The sequence below is a fragment of the Muntiacus reevesi genome, chromosome X, assembly GCF_963930625.1.
Source record: "Muntiacus reevesi chromosome X, mMunRee1.1, whole genome shotgun sequence".
NCBI lineage: Eukaryota > Metazoa > Chordata > Mammalia > Artiodactyla > Cervidae > Muntiacus > Muntiacus reevesi.
The window spans coordinates 118,114,016-118,137,201 of record NC_089271.1 but is presented as its reverse complement, the minus strand read 5'-3'; the positions used below and the strand labels follow the sequence as shown (position 1 = coordinate 118,137,201).

Sequence of the window (23,186 nt, the reverse complement as noted above, 5' to 3'; positions counted from 1 at the left end):
GGGAATAAGTGAGCCAGGGAAAGCAGCCAGTAGGACTGCTTGCTGGCTAGAGTGCAAAAGAACTGTTTGGGGACAAATGGGAGACAGAAGAGAGTCTGAACATACTCTGAGCCTTGTTTTTTATTTTCAAGTTGTCTTTTGGAGGAAGGAATTTGGAAGCTCTAAATGAGATAGAGGTAAACGTACACACAGTGTTCCAAGTCTAGTTGACTAAGTGGATGTTGATGAATCACCAGGATCAGATGGCATCTACCCAGATTTTGGGTAAAAATTGTGTAATAGCTGACCAAAGTGTATAGCTTGTTGTTCCAAATAGCTATTGTGCCACGAGCCTGGCAGACTGCCAATGAGTCTCCTCTTCATGAGAAGCATTTCAAAGGGGACCCAAGGAACTCCAGGCAGGTAGGATCACTGAACATGTTAGGCAAGTGTACCCTATTGGGAGTAAAGCATCATTTTTCCTGTAAATTAAATTAACCACCATTTGTGTAGCATTTTACAGTTGACAAAGCACTTAGGGTTAATCATGCCTAACTAATTGACTAGAATTCTTTGAGAGGATAAATGTGCATTTGGACAAAGGGAAACCAGTAGATGTAATCTATTTATATTTTTAAAAGGCCCTTGACAAGGTCCCACACCAAACACTCTTTAAAAAAGTTAAGTCACCATGGAATCATGGAATTGCACTTTGAAATGGATAGGGAAGTGGCTTATAGGCAGGAGAGCAAGAGGAGGGATAAACAGGGACTTTTGCAGAAACACGAACAGTGGTGTGTACTAAGGATCAGCATGGGGACCAGTTGCTAGTTTGCTGAGTCATCAAAGCAACCTTTAGCTGACCAAAAAGCTTTTCGGGGGGAGCAAAATGCAAAGCAGATTTGTCCAATAAATGGCCTCTGAAAGCTGACTACCTGACTCTGAATCCTGACTCTGACCTTAGCCACTGCATGACCTTAAGCAAATTACTCTACCTCTTCCAGCATCAGTTTTCTCATCTGTAAAGTGGGAATGATAATAGTGGTGTTGTGAAAATGACATGAGGCAACGTGTGTGAATTTCTGGCACAGCACTTGCAGCATGGTAAGTGTCCAATAAACAAAACCTTCTATGGGTTTTACTTATTATGTTTACTCAACATTCTTTCTGTAGGATGCCAGGCTCTAAGTGACCATGTTATGCCTTAGGAATGGAACTTGGGAGCCAGTGCAGACTATTTCTTGAAAGTATTGGCAGAATTTGTTTTAGTAATTCAGAGGGCAGAGATAAGTATACAATGAGATGGTTGTGAAAGATTTCATTGAAGGAAACGAACAATTACGGAGCACCTAGTGTGCTGCAGATACAGATGCTTCACAAACTTCTTCCCTTGATTTGATCCTGAACTAGTTGCTTAATGATGGATGGATCTTTTGATGGATGAGAGAATGCAGATTTAGCTAGGAGGCTAAGAACTGACTCAGGTCCTGCTAGCTCATAAGGAATAGAGCCAGAATTCAAATACAAGTTTACTCGACCCCTAAAAATATTTTCACTGCATAATACTTGAAATTCACTTTTAGAGATGGGTGTAATTCAATAGAAAATAAAAGGGTATGTATATAGAAATAAAGGTGGGGAACATTTGAAGACAGAAATAAGAACAGTATGTCAATTCATGCTCCTGGGGGATGAGTATGGTTTGTTCTTCCCGAAGTGTAGGGTTGCTGTGGGGCTAGTGGTGGGAAATGACACTGGAAGGATACTTTAGGCTAGACCAGAAAGCCCTCAGAACTCTGCTAAGGAGTCTGAGCATAACCTTCCAGGCAACGGGGACAGGATGAAGGTAGCTGAGCTAGGAAGAGGTAGGAGATGCTTTAGAAAGATTAACCTGGCAGCTATACAAGGTGAATTTGGTGGAATCTTCTGCCTGGGTCTCTGATTCTTTGTTCTCTAATCTGTTAGCCTAAGGCTCTCAATACTCCTGGCTTGGCCTAGAAGCCTGGAGACCACTTACGATCTGATCTTAGCATATGCACAGGTAGGGGATGTGAGGAAAGGAGGATAGAAAGGAAACAGTGAGAGAAGCAGAAAAAAATGATAAATCATCTACAGAGATTTGGTGCCCAACCGTATATGAAAGGCAAAGGAGACGAGTCAAAGATGACTTCAGCTTTAAGCCTCAGTGACTGGGATAATGGTAGTGGCATTAGAAAAATAATGATATTAAGGGAGGAACCAGTTTGAGATGGTCTATTATTAAGTTTGATTTATGATACATAGAGTTAGGGGTAATGGTGAGAAAGTCAGGAAGAAGAAAGCTAGTAAGCAGCTGGAGATCTGGCAAGGTAGCTCAGGAGACCAGTGAAGACTGGAGGTAATGATTTTATGAGTTATCCCCACAGTGGTATAATACTTAAAGAATGTTCACTGCAGCATTAACCACAACAGTCAAGAGGTAGAAACAAGCTAAATGTCCACTGATGGCTAAAGGAATAAAGTAATCATAGGACAGGCATACAGTGGAACATTATTTAGCCTTAAAAAGAGGGAAATCCTGTAGTCATACACTATAATGTGAATGAAACTGGAGGACATCATGCTGAGTGAAATAAGCCAGTCATAGAAGGCTACATGACTCCACTTCTATGAGGGAGCTAAGTAGCCAAACTAGATGCCGAAAGTCAAATGGTGGTGCCAGGGACTGAGGGAGGGGGAAAGGGAAGTTAGTGTTTAATGGGGACAGATTTTCAGTCATACAAATGAAGAAGTATAGAGATCTGCTGTACATCTGCATATTATTATTAATAACAATACTGTACCCTTAAATGTTTGTTATGAGGGACTTCCCTGGTGACACAGTGGCTAAGACTCTGTGCTCCCAAGGCAGGGGGCCCAGGTTCCAACCCTGGTCAGGGAACTAGATCCTATATCCCACAACCAAGGGTTCACATGCAGCAACTAAAGATCCTACATGCCACAATGAAGATCAAAATTCTTGTGTGCTGCAATTAAGGACTTGGTACAGTAAAAAAAAGATTTGAAAAAGTTTGTTAAGAGGGTAGATTTCATGTTATATTTTTTTGGCCAGAATTTAAAAAAAAAAACTTACAGAAATCATTAAAAAAAATGAAATCGCCAAAGTAAATAAGATACATATTTTCTCTGGAGAAGTGAGAAAACATAGAAGCTTAAGAAGAGACTCAGTTTCAGGACAGCATTAGAAAGAAACAGGGAAGGAAAGAGGCTGAAACAGAAAGAGGAACTTGTAGGGTCTCAGAGGTCACAGGCAATAGGACTTCAAGGAGAAGACTGTGCATTGCAGAAGGAAGAACGGACACCAGAAGTCTTAAGACCCAAGTTGGATTTCTAGCTCTTTCATTTAGATGAATCTCATTTCTTCTCTGAGCCCCGATTTTCTTGTATTTATACAGTACTTTATCTCTCTGTATAAATGGAAACAAGAATGCCTATCCATATGAAAGCATTTTGTACATCGGGCTAATCGAAACAAATGTGGCTTGAGAAAAAATATTTTTTGTTATGGTTGTTTTGCCGTCTTGGCAGCATCAGCTATTTTTCTTCTACTTGTTTTCATGTAGCTGTACAGTTATGTAGCATAGCCTACCAGTGTTAAACTACCAGTGGGAAAAACCAAATATGACATTCTAAGAGGAGAAGGTCACCTAATGTCTTTTCTTTGAAAGTTACCCCATCGTTGGTTTTTCACTAGTCTCTCAAGATTGCATTTCTTTTTGCATCTCTTTTTATAACTGAGAAGAACCAAGGAAATTTCCAGTAGGAAACAAAGCCAACTGATTTAAGTCAGTTCATTTTAGACAATGAAAAACGGGAAGTTACCCTTTTAGGTCCAGAGATTTTTTTAAAAAGCTACCTGAAAACTTCATTTTTCTAAAGTGTCGCCTTTCCTTGATGGCATTGTGTGCTACAGAGATTTTAGTGAAGTTATAAAGAGCAGATTCAATTGGTATATCATTCCCAAGCATCACCATTTTAGCTCAGATTTGAACCAGCACTAATCACTTACCTGCAAGGAAGCGGAGCTGGTTCTTCACTTTCATCATTCCATCGCCAGAGCCTCCGATGCACTCATCTTCATCATCGCCACAGTCTCCACTTTCAAGCCCTTCCTCATCAAGGTTTTTATCCAGAACTCTGCCTTTGGGTACAGACATGGTCCTCAGGAGCTGAAAGAAAACAACCAGGATTGCAGCAACTTTTTATGTTTCTCAGGTAGGTCTAAGACAGTGTGTTGTTAACGGGAAGCATTTTAAATTGGACTTTTTTTTTCCATTTATTTTTATTAGTTGGAGGCTAATTACTTTACAATATTGTAGTGGGTTTTGTCATACACTGACATGAATCAGCCATGGATTTACATGTATTCCCCATCCCGATCCCCCCTCCTGCCTCCCTCTCTACCTGATCCCTCTGGGTCGCACCAGGCCCGACATTTTAAAATGTGAAAAAAAAAAATGTGAAAAAGAGCTACACAGAAAGTTTTAAAAATCATTTTCAAACTCATATAGACATACATTGCTTGTACTCTTTAGAGCTGCATACTTCTGGACCTTTCCATAGCATTTGACATGATTATCTACTCTTCCACTCTACTTCTACCACTAGTAGCCAGAATGAATATTGTATCAGAACTTTCCCATGTCTTAAGCCTCCGTGGGAGAAGTCACTGATGAGGAACTTAAGCCAGGATAGGCAAAGCATATTTATAGGCTGAGAGAACACCAAGTTCAGAAAAGATGCCTATGAAAGCCCACTATATCTATATTTACATTCACTTAATTAAAGCAGCAAATGCATCCCACCACATGAAGAAAATGGCAGTGACATTTTATATACATTTGGATGAATACTTATAATTGATTGTTTCATACTATGCCCTGACCACTTGAAAAACTTAAAAAATATCTCCATCTTCTACAGTTTCAATAAGATGCTTTGAAATTCATTCTGTTTTATTGTAGATCATATACCTAATAATAGGCATGCCTGTTTTGCTCTGCAGTATCTGGCCTTTCAGTCACATAGTCAATGCCTTTTTAATTTTAGGGTGACTTCCACCTCCCAAAAGACTCACCACAGACTCAGAAGCCCAGCTCACAGCATGAGTGTGGTCTTCTAAGGGCAATTTTATTTTTCCTCACCATCTCTCTCCAAGGTTGTATTCCAATACCCTCTATTCCTACTGTAGCTTCTGCCCCACCATCCATGTTTAGTCCTACATATCAGTCCACCTCCTATTTTAAATAATGGACAACAAAAGATGTGGATATGTAGAAAGTGAGACTTTTGGAATTGCAGAACAGGTATCCAAGAAAAGAAATGCACAGGCACATTTTGGTTTCCGTGACTTTCACTGTCTGTGTTCACTGTCCCTGCAAAATATACTTTTCTGCTCCCCACCTGTGATTTAGCTGTTACACCATCATCTACTTGGAACAAGCTATATACCATAGAGAAATGTGACTCTGCAGGTTTGTTTCTCTTTCTAAGCAAACAAAGAAAAATCCACAACAAAAAGCTGGTTCTTTCCTGGCCAACAGCCTCTAATGGTATCAGTGAAGTCAACCTCTCTATCATCTTCTACTCCAGCACCGTCTCCACCATCAAACTCTAAACACATTTCCTTCTCTACCGTTTCCCCCATCCTACGCATCTAAATGTATAATATAGACACAAAGGCTGGGATAAGCTGGACCAGCAGTTCTCTAACATTTAGATTTCAGGACCCCTTTATACTCTTATTGGGAATATCAGGGAACTTTTGATTATACAGTTGTATCTATCAACATTACCATCTCAGAAATTACAACTGAGAAATTAAAAGAAATGTTTAAAAACTAATTTAAACATAACAAACAAAAAACCCATAACATGTTAACATAAATAGCATTTTTAATGAAAAAGAAATATATTTTCCCCTGACATAAAACCATTAGAAGGAAGGCTGGCATAGTTTTACATTTTTGCAAATATCTTTAATACCTAGCTTCATATGATACCTGGATTATCATATTACTTCTCTCTTCAATCTGTTGCTATATGTTGTTTCGGTTGAAACATTTGCAGAAAATCCAGCCTCTCACAGGTATGTAATGGGAAAAGACAGAAGTATTTTATTATGAGTAGACTTTTTAGATAATTCTGGATATTTTTCATTGAAACTACATAAAAACTCAACAAGTGAGAAAGGTTACTTGCAATGTTGAATATGAAACCATATAAGTAAACTTTTCATGTTATGTTACATTAAAATCCATTGGTATGTTTTGAATTTTGAATGGGCCTTTTACCCATTTTGTCTCCTCATGCACAGATCATCTGGAAAATATTGGTTCACTGAGCTCTGCAGGTCTCCCAAATGTTGACACCTTTCATTATATGATATTTTAAAAATCACATTCATTAACATCACCTCCAATCTCATTTAAAAAGTCTTTGAAACATTGGGAAGCTCTCAAGGTCATGGTGATAGATACAAGTTTTCCAAAATTTTAATTTACTCTTTAAAGTTTGAATTTTATCCTTGGCAACAAGCACTGTCAGTATTTCCTTTAACTGTCAGGCTCTCTTTGTTCCTTTCAAACAAAATGTCTAACAAATACTTAAGCCTGCATAACCATAGTTTGTCAGTCATTAAAAAAGGCTAATTTAGCTCATGGCTTAAATAATCTCACAGATGCTTTTCCTTGAGACACATATCAACACAGTTTGTAGCATAAGTACCTTACATCTAAGTCAAATGTCATAACACAGAAAATTTTTTTTAAAGTACACTCAATTGTTAAGGTTTAATATTTTAATCATTTTTACTGCTTTAGCAATGATATTCTCAAGTGGAGTGCCTTTTATTTTCTTGCAAGTGTAATGATTATGAGTATAATTTGGTGTCACTGCCTTGATTCATGCTGTGGTACTGCAGTTGTATTCACTACTGCTTCTGTACTATCAGTGCAAATATCAGCACAGTGAAAAAGGCAAGTAATATTTAGTATTGTTGTGCAAGTCATTTTGACTGTGTGGATCCTTGGGTTTCATGGACTACCAGGGTTCATTAACTATTTGAGTACTACTAACCTAGACGATAATGTCATTTCAGTTTGACCAAACCACCCTAATTTCTTCCATTACCATTATGAAATGTACGGGAAAACTGCTTTTGACATACATGTTTTAGGGTCAATTTTGAAAAATACTTCTTTCATGCATGTCATGGATTACCTGAATTAGAATTGTTCACATAAGGGGAATCTGTGGTTAGATACAGCTTTGTGGACTTGCTATTTCTCAAGCACATCTCACATCTGTGCCTTTTATTAATCCCTTCAGCAAACATTAATTGAGCACCTAATGTGAGTTGTTTTCATTTCCGTCTATTGAAAGCACTCCATCCTTTCAAGCCAAGTTCAAATGTCACTTCCTTAATAAAGCCTTCTTGGCCACCACAGATGGTCATTATAATTCTCCCTTTCCCTCTTCCAGCACTGCTGCCTGTATCTGTACCTCCCAAATAGCACTTTATGAATGCAACCTGGTATTATTTATTGTACATGTGGCTTCACTCCACCACCAGACAGTGAATGCCTTATGTATCTTTGAACCCCATACCATTTAAGGCAGTGTCTGGTACATAGTTGTTGTTTAGTCACTAAGTTGTAGTCAACTCTTTTGTGACTCCAAGGACTGTAGCTTTCCATTTCCAGGCTTCTCTGTCCATGGGATTCTTCAGGCAAGAATACTGGAATGGGTTGCCATTTCCTCCTCCAGGGGATTTTCCAGACCCAGGGATCGAACCCACATCTCCTGCATTGGCAGGCGGGCTCTTTACCACTGAGCTGCCCTGGCACATGATAGGCACTCAATAGCATTTCAGTGCTATTGAACTGAAGCAAAAGGAAGTGGCATGGCATATTTAATTCTCTAAGAGCTACTTCCACAACCTCATGAAAAAAGAGAAAGCCAAAGCATAGATGAATTATAGAAAAACTTGTAAATGAATAGCTAAAGGCTTTTGGACGACCCTGGCTAAGATCTGTAGCTAATCTTTGAGAGGCTGTTTTCCAACCTCGTGTACAATGCCTCCAGTATTCTCTGGTATTTCAGGTTTTTTTTAAGTGCAATTAAAAAAAAAAAACTTTAAAACTTTGCCAGTAAAATTACTTCTTTAGTTCTTAAATTACTCCCACTTGGGTGACAACTTCAGCATTGAAGAAGGATTACAGCACACTTTCCAACCATATTACACAGACGTTGCTGATGAGCCTAACCCTCACACATTAACAAAACCAATCCAAACCTAGAAAGCTATTGTTAATGCAAAAGTCTTAAAGGACTCTGAAGCGCCAGAGTGTTGAAAGAAGGGTAATGTGTCAGAGATGAGGAGTTGCCAGTGAGGACTGTGGATTTGTACAGCCTGGAATTTGGCACAGAAATCAAATCAGCTAATTACAATTCACAATATTGACCTTTTCGTTCCCTCTCTCACTCTTTACAATGTCTTCCAGACTGAATGCTCACTTTATGAAAGGAAAGTTATGAGGACCTTGTACAGTTAACTTTAGGTGCCTAATGCTTTTGATTAACTGTTTGCCATTTTCAAAGGACAATATCCTATTAGCTTTTTAAAAGCCAGGGCTCAGAATAATGATTATTAATGTTAACTATCTTATTAAAACACTGGTCTGATGATTTTGCTCCACGACCCCACTGAAACATTCACTAAACCTGACATTTCTGCCTTGCATCATTCGGCCGGCCTTAGTGAGAAGTACATGAGACCTTTCCACTGTGCAGCTTTTTCTATTTTCTACTCTCCTTGCTACTCTGTTGACTCACATGAAACTTTCACAGTTGCTTAAATATACAATCACTTTTTATTTTATGATGTCATATTTTCATTATGTAAGTATTAAAATAGAAAGATGAAAGAAAGGGATATAAGGGGGAAATTCCAATTTCCAAACTTTAAGAACCAGTGTTTGGTTTATGAGGGTAGGGTTTGTTTCTAATGGCTGTGTTTTTACATAGTTGAACTTGCATTTTAGAATTAGACTGACTCGGGTTAGAATCCTGGCTTTTCCCCTTATTAACTTCTTTTTTTCCACTTACTAACTTTGCTGCTTAATCTCCCTAAACCTCAAAGTCCTCATCTGTAAAATGAGGAAAATGCCTGTCTCCTAGAATTGTTGTAATGAATAAATGTGACCAGTGTAATTCTTCGAATGTGTTTAAAACACCTACACAGTGCCCTCCAGGGATCTACCAAAATCTACCTAACCATTTTCCTAACTTTGAAAATATTACATTGCTTCTGGTTCTTTTGCTCCTATAAATAAAGATGGACCATCAGGAGTATTCAATTGTTCTTTCCATATTTTGGATTATTTTCTTAGTTTCCCATTAGTAGGATTACTGGGTCAAATGGTATGTACATTTTTATACACCATCAGAGTGAGTCTTCAATTTCCATCTGAATCACCTAGGATGTTTGTTAAAAACTCCAGCTTCCAGGCCCCACCCACAGAGCTTTTAATTGAGTAGGTCTGGGGTGGAGCACAGCCCCACCCTGCCCTGTCCCCACCTTCCTGTGAGTGAACCACAGACCACAGTTTAAGAAGGGCTACTCTGGAGAAGGAAATGGCGACCCACTCCAGTACTCTTGCCTGGAAAATCCCATGGATGGAGGAGCCTGGAAGGCTACAGTCCACGGGGTCACAAAGAGTCGGACACGACTGAGTGACTTCACTTTCACTCTGGTGTTACTTCACCTCCCAGAAACCCAGTGAAACCATCTTTGTACAAGAGTCCCCTCAGCTCCACAGGTGTCTGAATCCTTAATGCATGTTCTTCAAACCATTTTATTAAAAATCTGATGATTTCCTTTATACTTAGGTATGGATATCATGACCTTTTGTCTTTGTAGTTAATGAAAATACTCTTGTGTAAAGTGAGTGACTTCAGGATTGCAAAGGGAAATATTTAAGTTTCCTTGGAACAGGTACTCAGGGTTGTGTGATAAAAGGAAACAAGCCTCGAATAATAACTTAAGAAAATTAGAACCACAGCATAAGAGCAAAAAAGGCTTTCTAGAGTACAGCAATTTCATGTTCTTAAAACCATATTCAAGATAACAAAAGAGCACTGCGGCATGGGACAGTGTGATTTGACCAAAGCTCTTTTCATGCTTGGTTGACAGGAGAACAAAGATCAAACGACGTACTTGTTGTTCTTAGGGGGATCAAATATGTTGAAATTAGACCAGAGAGAGCTGCAATTCTTGATCTGCCTATATGGTATAAGTAATGTGCCTCTTGGAATTATCTTGATTGTAAAGATATGAACTTTATCAGTCACACACTTTGCTAGGACTTAACATATGTTCTTTCATGTAATCCTCAAATCCACACTATCAATTTGTATAAACAAGGAAGACTGCCATCCCCATTTCCCATGTCAAGGGAGGCTCAGAGAGGAGATAAGACTAGACCAAGCACCAAGTGATAGAGTCCTCATTAAAAATAGTCTTCTGCTTCCAAGTCCACAGGTCTTCAAAAACAAAAACAAAAACAAAAACAAAAAACCAAAAAAACCCCTATGCTCTCTTAGGTAAAGACAACAACTAATGGGGCCTTCATTCACATTTTCTGCCATCTTGACTTTTTTACCTAAGATAATTTTCAGTTCAATCTCATTTTCTCAGACACTATCCATGAACTATACCGTAATGGGAAAGCCTTCTTTTATTGGCTGGGAGAGCTGGTTGGGGGGGACAGGGGTAGAGGGGAAGATAATGACATCAGATACCTCCTGCTGTTTTCCCAGCCTTGCATCTCCTGCGTCTTAAAGAACCAAACCGTCTTATCACAAACACGTTTGTTTTGAAAAGCTTCAGACAGCTGGTTAGAATAGAATGAAGAATTCCATCACTGCTGCTACATGGCTAAGAGTTTTCTTGACTTCAAGCACTTTAGCATTTTAAAAATAAAGGATAAATAACAAAGTAGATACTACAAATATGGGGCTTGGAACATATTTTGAGGATTTAGCTAGTTTTGTCTCTTTTGGCCACTCACATACCTCTCTCTAGGCATTTTTCAAAATATCTGGAATCCAGGTTACCTTTTTCAAAGCTATTGAGCTGGGCTTACAAAACTGATTTTGAACTATTTGGGTGCTCAGCGTTATACAACCTGCAAGGAATGCTTTGGGGGCTCGGCTTTCCATGTCCACAGCAATGTAAATACATGCTTTACTGTTTGTATTTGAGTAGCATAAGCTAATGGGAAACAAATGTAGTGGCTCCAATGAATCCCAGCTTTGGAGGAATGCCATTATTATTTATACGTTGTGCACATCCATGAGACCTAGGGCACGTGACCTCTGTTTGCGTGCACAGTTTCTTTGAACTAATGCACCAAACCACAGCCACAACTAATTGGAAACAATTGTGACTCCACACGTTTGAGGAGAAGCCAGAACCAAAGTGCATAGGGCTAGAATGAATGGCTATATAGGCACTTCACACATTGGAGAGGCAATAAAGTATAGCCCTTAAGAGTGTGAGCTCTGGAATCTGACCAGCATGGATCTGAATCTCTACTCAGCGCACTTACTATCTGTGTTACTTTGGGTAAGTCACTCAACCTCTTTGAGTTTCAGTTTCCATGCCTATAAAATAGAGGATAATGGTATTCATTAATTTCACAGGGCTGTTGAAGATTTAAATTCAATAGCACCTTTCACCTTTCACAGTCCCATGTATCTTTCTTTCATAGAACTTTCCACAGTTTGTAATTATATAGTCCCCTGTTGCACCCCCACTAACAGAAGAAACAACCGTCTGTTTCGATTACCAGTGTGTAGTGCAGTGTTTGGTACAAAGTAAGCATTCCCTAAATATTCATTAAATGGACGAATGAATAAATAGAAGAATGGGTATAAAGTGCTTAGCACATTGCCTGGCAAGGCTCAAACGTGTTAACTCTGTTGCTGAGGTTGATGGTGATGATCTTAAAGATGAGGAAAGGGAGGAAGAGGAGAAGCAGTAGCCACCATGAAGAGCTTATTACAAATGGCTTGTGAAGCAAAACAAATAACACTCCATGGTCAAATACTGAAGCACCAGGAGAGAGGGTGGGTGAAATTTTTTTAAGAGTCTGGGGAAAGCCTTCTGGATGCTCCTAGGAAGATAAGGGTCTGTGCACTAAGGATGCATGCAGAGAGAGAAATGTGCGGTAATAAATAGCAATGGGACCTGTCAGAGGCTGTGTCTCATGTGCTGTCAAGTCAGAAGGCCACCCACACCCGGATACACTCTTGCCTGGGCATTGCTTCCACTTCTGCCTCTTACCCACAGCACATGCTTTCTCTACCACGTCTAGCTTCCCTGATTCTTACTTGATGTTTGTTAATGTAGAGTGGAAACGTGCGAAAATAAGTCCTCCCAATTCAGTAAGTACCTGGAGAGTAAAACAAGCCAGGATGTGAGAGAAGCAAACTTGGGATGAAATTAAACAAAACAAAACAAAACAAAAAACTATTCCTGTGGGGCTCCCTCCCAGTGGTAGAAATGGTTCTCTGCAGTTTTAGGAAACTGTCCACTGCCTTAAAATAAAAATATCTAAAATAATATTACTAATAGCTTAGAACTGTAGAGTTTTATACTTTTCCAAGAGGAGGCAAAGCATGGTGGTTAAAAAGCTCACTCTAGAGAAAGAAAACTTGTATTCAAATCTAGACTTCATCATTTACTAGCTTTGTTACTATAAGCAAGTTATTCTTTCACCTCTCTGGGTCTTATATTTCTTATCTATAAAATATGTTTAATAATACCTATTCCTATCTCCTACATTGCATTATCATGGGGATAAAATGAGGTGATCCATGTAAAGCACTAAGCTTAGTGTCTGGCACATAGTAAGTGGTTATACAATAGTGTATTAACTTTTATATTAAAATAATACATTTATAAGATCTGAATCTCTGAAGAGGATGAATTCTGAATTTTTGGCTCCAGTTAACGGTCAGCTATGGCCTGGGTAAGACTTGTTCTGGGGAACACTTGTTTAGTCGTTCAGTCATGTCCGACTCTTTGCAATACTATGGACTGTAGCCCACCAGGCTCCCCGTCCATGGAATTGTCTAGGCAAGAATAACGGAGTGGGTTGCCAATCCCTTCTCCAGGGGATCTTCCCAACCCAGGGATCGAAGCCATGTCTACTGCATTGGCAGGCAGATTCTTTACTACCGGGAAGCCTATAAGCTCTCAATAAATCTTAGTTATTGTGTCATTACTATCAGCATTTCATTGTTTTTATAATTAAAGGTATTTCTATTTTCTCAGTGGAACCATCCTGCACCCCTGTAAGGCAGCAGGGCAAGTATTATTAGGTTCATTTTTATAAATAAAGAACTTGGAGCTGAGGGAGATGTGAGGCAATGTACTCATTTTACCTTGAAAAAGTTCAAGTGTAGGTACTTTAAGGTGGTTAGGATTTGGAACGGGGCCAGGGAGGAGGGCTTTTGTACTTCAGTGTTAAATTCGAAAGGGTATGGCCCTGGGACTAGCACAGTTCCTGACACATAACAGGTGCTTAGGAAATGCTTGGTGATCGAAAGAATGAATGAACCAAAGGGCTAACAAAATAAACAAGCAATTTATTCATCGAATTTTGGTTCTCTCAATCTCCCTCTCTTCAACCCTGGTCTGATAAGCCATTGCTATTGCTTTCGCATGGTTTTAGCTGATTCCTGCCAGGGAACCCTGGATATACTGAGGCTAGACAGATGTACAGATACACTGAGTGACTGACTGCCAGCAGGTCCTTTGCTCCCCCCTGGCTGAGGGAGCCCCCTCCTCTGATAAAGTGGGATAAAGTGAAAGAGGAAGGCAGGAAATTAATCTTTTTAAGCAAATGAACCAAGTAATTGAAAGGATGTAGCCAAAACCAACCAAAGCACTAGGGCTGAACATGGTTCCTTAAGGCCACCTGGTGAGCCTCTTCCAATCCCCAGATGAGTCTTCTGTTTCTAGATTAGTTGGCCTAATGGATGCCAGTTCTGTGCTCTGTAATGACCTCTGTTAGTGTCTCTAGCATTACTAGAATAAATCTCATTTTAGGGGTCCAAAAGCCACACATACACAGTTCTGGTTCTAAGGCTGGAGTCAAGGCTGGCCTAGCCTCCAGGAGCTGGCCAGATTGAGCTGATTTGCCAGTGTGGCCGCAAAATGCAAATCCAGCAGGGTAACCTTTCAGGCCGCCAAGTCCAGTTTTCCTCAGAAGGCATTTGACCCTGGCCACCACCATTGTTGAAGATGAGTGACTTTCTGGCTCCATGTCAGTTTTAAATTGCGAAAAGTCTCAGGGATGAAATATATCATTTTTTCTGGAACGAAAACTTATTTTGAAGACATCTGTGAAACCCCATAGCCCTACTTGGTTTCCAAAGGAATCACCTTGTTAGATGTTGGAGGGCCACTGACGGAGGGTAAAGGTCCCAGGGTGGGAGTATACTAGGATATCACGTTTCCTCAGAGAACTGAGGTTACACAGACATGACCTGCACATTTACTGTTGTCCGAGTGTATAAATGGGATTCATTCCAAATAGATATTTTGTGGTTATACTTTTGGGAAATGAGAATTCTTGCCTCTAAAAATAACCTCTATGAATGAACCACAGCAGCTATGTCATCAAGCACAGGGCTTTAAGAGTCAACCTCAATGGCCGGAGTAGAGGGTTCACTATCTTTCAGAAGGAGGCCCACCAAGGGTTAGTGAGATGCCTCTAGTTTTCCTGTGAGAGCTTCCTGCCTTTAAAGGTGAGGTCTAGATCAGGGTTGATAAATAGGTTTTCAGTGAAAACCATTTTCCTTCTCTGGTGTACTCTTAGAAAAATATGAATTTCAAATATGCTTCAGATAATTAAGGCTTCATTGTATTATTCTGAAGCGTAATAAATGGCCTGGTGTCTCCGATACAAGTAAATTAGCTGAGACTTGATGAGAAACTAGATTCTGAGTTTCTAGTTATTCTTTCCTTGGAAATCAGAGAACTTTAAACTCTTCCCTTTCCAAGTTTTAGGCTGTAGATTCCTAAGAGGGAAGGAGGCTCCCATAGGAAAGAGAAAACATGAGTAAAATTATTTTATTTTTTATTTTTTTAGTGACTAAATATGCCATTAATCATATCTAATCACATACTTTTAAAGGTTGAAATAAATGAATCAAAAGAATGGTGCTCTTCAACAATGTTCATAGCAGCATTATTCACAATAGCCAAGACATGCAAGCAACCTAAATGCCCACTGACAAACGAATGGATAAAGAAGATGTGGTAATACATATGTATGCATATGCACATACATACATACAAAGGCATATCAGTCATTAAAAGAATGAAATAACACAAATGCACCAACATAGATGAATCCATAGATTACCATATTAAGTGAAGTAACCCAAAGACAAATATCATATGATATCATTTATATGTTGAATGTAAACTAAGATACAAATGAACTTATTTACAAAACACAAATACTTATAGAAATTCCACCTGCAGAATTATCTGCTGGGTTGATTGTATATACTTATGAAATAACTGCTACTTAGCATTTGGCTAAACAATCCTTCACACTCACCTTTCATCCCCTAAATAAAACACTCACTCAGTTAGTATATGGAAATACTTGCCACTTGGTAGCACATCTTAGATTAATTTCACTTCTCTGAAGTACATAAGCAGAGTTGGAGTCTAGTACAGATATAATCATTTTCATCCCCGTCTGGGTTTCTCTAATCATTGCTTCTTATTCTTAAATTCCAAATCTCATCAAGCATTTCTCCTATTGGCTCTGCCTAGGAATCCATTTCTCAGACAGGCCCCTTGTTTTTCCTAAAAAGCTCATTACGATTTAACCACAAGGTTTGGGAAGAGCACCATGTAGCTAAGTCCAGCTAATTTGTACTCATTGTTGGGCAGAGCTTGATTCCGTGCTGTTTTGGTGATGTATATGTCCCAGAGATTATGATGAATTATTTTCCTTGTTGGCTCTTTGGTGGATGGGGTATGTACATTTTGCTTGCTACTAGAACTGAAGAGCTTGGCTGGCTATCTTACCCGAGTTCCTTCTCTATTTCACACAACTATTTGGTGATGATGGTAGTGGTAGAGTAGCAGGAATAGGAGAATGTAAGTGTGGGAGGAGAAAAGGACAGTTTATGACAGGTTGCAGCCAACACATATTTATAATTTCACCTTTATTTGTTTCTCTTCATTGAGCTCCGTAAGAATGGCTTTATCAGTTCTAACATGGACTTCTCCACCATCTTCTGAGACTCTTTTTAGTCATATTAACATTTTGTTAAATAAACACCTGTTTCCCTCCCCCACAATGTTTAACCTCTTTTGATACAGCAGGTAATATGCACACATTCTGAACATCCTATTTATTCAACACATTTCTGGATACAGCCATGGTAATTTTCATCTTTGAAGAAATTAGCTCACATGCCCATGCAACAGGTAAGGAGATGGTTGGGAAGCAGACAACTTACCTCTCAGAGAATGGTGTCCAATGTAAGAAATGGAGATATTAGGCGTATTGAGCACCCTGAAGTAGTCAGCATTATATTCAACCTGTTACTAAGGGAACCAGGTCATAGACCCGGAATGGTAAGTGAGTTCGAAAGGACCTGAGAGATCATATGGTCCAATCCCGTTTTACAGATGAGCACAGCAAGCCCACACAGACAATTGTTAGTACAGCTTTTCAACACACCAGTGCTGCCTAATCCTTGGGGATATCACAGGAGAATCAGTTGACAGCAGGTAGGAGAGAGGCAAAGTGATTTGCAAAATGACTTTAAAAACAGGGGCTTCCCTTTTGGCTCAGCTGGTAAAGAATCCACCTGCAATGTGGGAGACCTGGGTTTGACCCCTGGGTTGGGAAGATCTCCTGGAGAAGGGAAAGGCTACCCATTCCAGTATTCTGGCCTGGAGAATTCCACGGATTGTATAGTCCATGGGGTCGCAAAAAAAAAAAATAAAAAAAAAATAAAAAATAAAAACAGGAAGGAGGGCGATGAGGTTCTTTCTCTTGGATCCTTAGTAGTAGTCAAAGCACAGGCTACAAAGAGGACAGCGTGGCTCCTGAGAACTTGGCAGCCAATTTCCAGGTTGGCATGGGTAAGAGCTAATAATAGAACATGAAGCCTGCTTTCAAGAAGTATATAGTCCAAAAGCAGTTCTTCTCTAGAAGGTGTAAAAAGCAGTGGAATAATACCTTCTGAAGTCCTCATCTTATCCATTTCCAATTAGGTGGATAAATTCACCTGCCAAAGTATTGGTACTTCTTTATTTTCTCCCATTCATCTCTTTCTGTCTATTCCCAAATAATTCTGGTTGAAAACATCTTAGAGAGGCTTAATCATACTGAAATCCTTGCATTTGCATTCAGTTACACATAATTCCATTTTGTTTCCTACTCTCATTACACTTATGCATTTTTTAAAAATAAATGGCAAATTCCTAAGGTATGGTAGCTTTCAACTAAATTGAAACTTCAAATATGTTGCTGTCCCGAAGATTAGGCTTGGAAGGCTGGTTATAATCTTTGTATTTTAACATAATAATTATGTTTAGGGACTACCATGGTCGACATCTTGTGCTTTCATGGTTCCAGAAAGAGACAGGAATAAGTACTGTAACCATCAGTGATGTTATATGTAGTGATTCTACAAGTTTGAACTAAATTCCAGCATAATTATCTGTCAGTTAACAGTGCAGAGACTTTCTGCTGTAAATACATCACCCACAACATCAGAGACAAAGTGTTCAACAAATTTACACACCTAGGTACTCACACTTATGCAGATACCTTAATTCATGGAAAACAAGTGCATAACTGCCTTAATTAGTAATATAAACCTAGAGGGCCATAGGGGTTTACAGGAAGCTTCTGTTACTGCTAAACAAATTCTTCTCCTTTCCCAAACATGACCCTAGTCTAGGCTACCCCCAACTTGACTTCTATTTCTTATTCTAGTTACACAAGTCAGAAAAAATATTTTCTATCAGCTCAGCTGGGAAAATAGATCCTTCACTTTTGTCTATACTACCTTCTTTTTAGAGGAGCAAATCATTCCCTATATTGCTTTGTGAAGTTCCACTTTCCAGCTCTATGTTAAATAATTATCCAAACTTACTATTTCTAACAGCTCTGTATTTAAAATCAAAGACAAAGGGAGAATTATGAAAGCAGTGAGAGAAGCAACTCATCATGTATAAGCAATAATCAATAGGATTAACAACCAATTTCTCATCAAAAACCAAGAAGCCGAAGACGGTAGGATAAGAGATTCAAAACACTGAAAAAAAATTAAAAAAAAAAAACCCTGTCAATCAAGAATTTTATGGACTTCCCTGATGGCTCCATGGTAAAGAATTCACCTGCCAATGCAGGAGCTGCAGGAGACTGTGGGTTCAATCCTTGGGTCAGGAAGATCCCCTGGAGAAGGAAATGGCAACCCACTCCAGTATTCTTGCTTGGAGAATCCCATGGACAGAGGAGCCTGGGGGGCTACAGTCCATAGGGTCACAAAGACTCAGACATGACTTACATGCATGCAAAAATTCTATATCCAGCAAAACAGTCCTTCAAAAAACTGAAGACATTTCTGGAAAAGCAGTGAAGGAGTTTGTCACTATTAAACATATCTTCATTAAATGGTAAAGGGAACCCTTTCAGCTGAAATGAAAAGATACAAGACAATATCCCAAAAGCTGTAGGAAGAAATGAAGAAAACTAGAAAAAGTAACTCCATAGATTATTATTATTAAATTTTTACTTGGTAAATACTTTTCCTATTTCTTTTATTATTTTTATTTTCAATTAATTATTTCTTTGGCTGTACCATGTGGCATGCAATTGTACAATGGATTGAACCCACACCCCCTGGGGTAGAAGTGCAGAATCTTAACGATTGGACCACCAGGGAAGTCCCTCCTATTTCTTTTAAAGGACAATTACATAAAGCAATAATTACAATTATGCATGGATGGACTTATAAAGATATAAGGTGTATGGTAATAACAGCAGAGAGGAGAGAGGGAACAAAACTATACAGTAGTAACATTAAGTTAGTATTAATCCAAACTATCAATGTGCATGCTCAGTCCCTTAGTCATGTCTGACTCTTTGCAACCCCATGGACTGTGACCCACCAGGGTCCTCTGTCTGTGGGGTTTTCTTGGCAAGAATATTTGAGTGGCTTGCCATGCCCTCCTCCAAGGGATCTTCTTGACTCAGGGATTGGTCAACTCAGGAATCAAACCCACGATTCTTGTGTCTCCTGCATTGGCAGGTGGATTCTTTACTACAAGCGCCACCTGGGAAGCCCAATTGTTATAGTTAAGATGTTAACTGTAATCCACAGGGAAACTACAAATAAAATAATTTTTAAATGTGATAAAACAGATGACAAGGGAATTAAATTACAAGCTAGAAAATATTTAATGCAAAAGGCAGTAATGGAGAAATAGAGAGAAAGAGACATAAGATATGTAGAAAACAAGCAAGATGATAGATGTGAATCCTATTGTATCAATATGACATTAACTGTAATTGGATTAAACTCTCCAATCTAAAGGCAGAGATCTAATTATAAACTGCCTATAAGAGACACACTTCACATTCAAAGATAAAAATAGGTTGAAAGTAAAAAGATAAGAAAATATACTATGCAAAGAGTAACTTAAAAAGAGCTACAATTGTTATACTAATATCAGATAAGAAATATTTTAAGACAAAAATTGGTACTATAGACAAAGAAGTTCATTTTTTAAAAACATTGAGGGTCAATACAATCATTTACAATTATAAATGTATATGCATCTAACAACAGAACTTGAAAAGACATGAAGTAAAAGCTGACAGAATTGAAAGGAAAAGTAAGCAATTTAAAAATGACTAGGAGCTTCCCTGGTGGCTCAGTGGTAAAGAATCCGTCTGCCAATGCAGTAGACACTTGTTTGATCTCTGATCTGGGAAGAACTCACATGCCATGGAGCATCTAAGCCCATGCAGCATAACTATTGAGCCAGTGCTCTAGAGTCCAGGAGTCATGACTACTGAGCCCACGTACCCTACAGCCCATGCTCCAAAACAAGAGAAGCCACCACTTTGAGAAGACCATGCACCACTAGTAGGGTAGTCCCCACTCACTGCCACTAGTGAAAAGCCTGAGCAGCAATGAAGACCTAGCATAGCCAAAAATAAATAAATTATATTGTAAAGCAATTTTCCTGCAATTAGAAAATAAATTTAAAAAACTGGCACATTCATAACTATAGATATTAATATCCTATTTTAAATAATGGCAAGAGCAACTAGACAGATTACCAACAGGATATAAATGACTTAACATTATAAACTAACTGCTGCTGAGGAAACTGGATATCCATATGCAGAAGAATGATTTTGATTCCTACCTCATATAAATGATTTTTGATCTCTACCTCATATACAACAATTAACTCAAACTGACTGAAGGCCAAAATATAAGACCTAAAACTATAAAGCTCTTAGGAAAAAATACAGGGGTAAATCTTTGTGAATTTCAGTGAGGCAAAGTATAAGTGACAAAAGAAACAAAATCAATTGGACTTCATCAAAATGAAAAACTTTTGTGTGACAAAAAAGACTATCAAAAAAAAAAAAGAAAAGAAAAGACAACTCACAGACTGAGAAAATTCTTTGAAAACCACATATCTGATAACGATCTTGTACCCAGATTATCTAATAAACTCTCATAAGTAAAAAATGAAAAGAGAACCAATTTTTATCTGAATAAACATTTATCTAAAGATATGTAAATGGTCAATTAAAAGATATTCAACATCATGAGTCATTACTGACATGCAAATCAAAAATCACAATGAGTTATCACTTCACACCCACTAAGATGGCAACAATAATAATCAGAAAATAACAAGTTAGGATATAGAAAAAGGGAAATCCTTATACATTGCTTATGGGAATGTAAAACGGTACAGTCATTGTTGAAATGGTTTCATTGTTCTTCAATAAGTTAAATTGTTACATATACCTTAATAAAATTATATACATTATAAATATATAATTACCACATGACCCAGCAATTTCACTCCTAGGTATATACCCAAAATAACTGAAATCAAGGATTCTGGCAGATACCTGCACACAAATGTTCAAAGCAGTATTATTCACAATAGACAAAAGGTAGAAACAACCCAAATGTCCATCAGTGAATTAATAGATACATAAAATATAGTGTGTCCACACAATGGAATATTACTTAGTCATGAAAAAGGAATGAAGCACTAATACATACTGCACATGAATGAACCTTGAACACATTTCACGCTAAGTGAAATAAGTAAGTTAAAAGGATCATACATTATATGATGCCATTTATATAAAATGTTCAGAATAGGCAAATTAATAGGAACAGAAAGTAGATTAGTGGTTCCCACAAGTTGGGGGAGGGGAGAATGGGGAGTGACTGCTAATAATATGGGTTTTCTTTTTTGGGGTGATGAAAAGGTTCTGGAATTAGATAGTGGTGATGGTTGCACAACTTGGTCAATATACTAATAACTAGTAGACCATACATTTTAATAAGATAAATTTTGTAATATGTGTATTTTATTTCTCAATAGAGAGAGAAAAAAAATGGAAACAACTCATTAGGAAAAATTTGCAACCCCAAATTTAGAAATAAACTTTCTATTGCTAGAATTGAAAAGGTCACTGAATAATTCTACTCTTTGGACAGAGGAGCCTAGTGGGCTACAGTCCATGGGGTCACAAAGAGTCGGACACAACTGAGCGACTAAGCACAGCACAACATATCAATTATCTTATTACACCAAAGTCTCAGTGACCTCAATCTTCCACAAGAATCTCTCATGGATTTGCTTTCAGTACTCATTCAGACCATGGAAAGCGAGTCATACGAGGAGAAGGGCCATCAAGGAGAAGCAACATTGCTAGTCCTGATATGACAAGGGCCTGTAGAGTTTTAGCACATGATGAAACACTGGGAAAAAGAATTCAGTAAATAGTTGTCATTTGGCTAAATTCTTGAGGTAGAAAATGAAAATGATTCCTAAACCATGAATAATGTATTGGAAAGTTATGGTTTCCTGGGGGAGTTGAATTCACTCCTACTGTTAATAGTAATAGTGCTGTGCGAATGACTCTCTGGATACCAAGTGGGAAACTTGGCAAATGAGGTTGTTATATTTCTGAAATTTCCATCATATTTCCAGTTTCATCTTACAAGAGAAATATTGCCATCTGATGCTTTTGGAACATGGCTACACTCTTTCCTTTAAACTAACAGTGCTAGCTTTCTGATAAGTACAAATTCAACAAAAGCCTACTTCGAAACCTGGTTGGATGATTCAAAGTTTTATCTGTTCCAATCCATAGGTAACTTAAGACACCACATGTAATATTTTGGAACCTATTTTTACACAAACAGAAAAATGGTAAATTCTAAATACATTTCAAACATATAAGGAAAACAAATGATTCTGTGGACAATCTCTCTATGGGGATTGCCTCCCTGGGCTCTGAGTTAACAGACTGCTCTGTGGGCATTGGTTGTAGGAGTACAGCCATTCTGTACTACTTATTCCAAGTACTACACAGTTACGAAGCTACTAATTCTCTTTATGAAAGAGCTGCCTACTAGGCTTCTTGTTTGCACCACTGTACCTTATTGACATCTGTCAATCATATTAGGAACCTGGAGTCTAGGACAAGGGGAAGATATGGCTTAATCAGATTGGCTTCTAGTGGTGATGGGTTAGGCATTTTAACAATAGTTAACACCACCTTTATTTTTGTTGTTGTTACTATTGTTTATAACATTTGCATCTGAGGTTGTACAGATAAAGTTTAGCTATCTTAAAACAACTAGACTGAACCTATCTCAACACCTGCTTTGAGGTTGTTTATGTAGTTCATGGCTTCTCCCAAGAAGCTATCGAAAGCCACATGTCCCAATTCTAACTATTCTAATATAATATACTAAGAATCCCTGAAGAGAACAATGAAATAAAGCTCTGGTTGACATCAGACTCCCAAGTGAGTTGCTCAGTCATGTCTGACTCTTTGTGA

The 23,186-nt window shown here is 38.4% G+C and overlaps 1 protein-coding gene across 2 annotated transcripts in view; it reads right to left on the bottom strand.

Moving 5' to 3' along the window:
- The window catches only part of GPC3 (glypican 3), a 569,399-nt gene that overhangs the window by 57,042 nt on the left and 489,171 nt on the right, over positions 1–23,186 (bottom strand). For both annotated transcript variants that reach the window (XM_065916257.1, XM_065916256.1), the window contains exon 7: positions 4,028–4,187. In XM_065916257.1, coding sequence (XP_065772329.1) covers positions 4,028–4,187 — 160 coding nt within the window. The remainder of the gene's footprint in view (positions 1–4,027; positions 4,188–23,186) is intronic.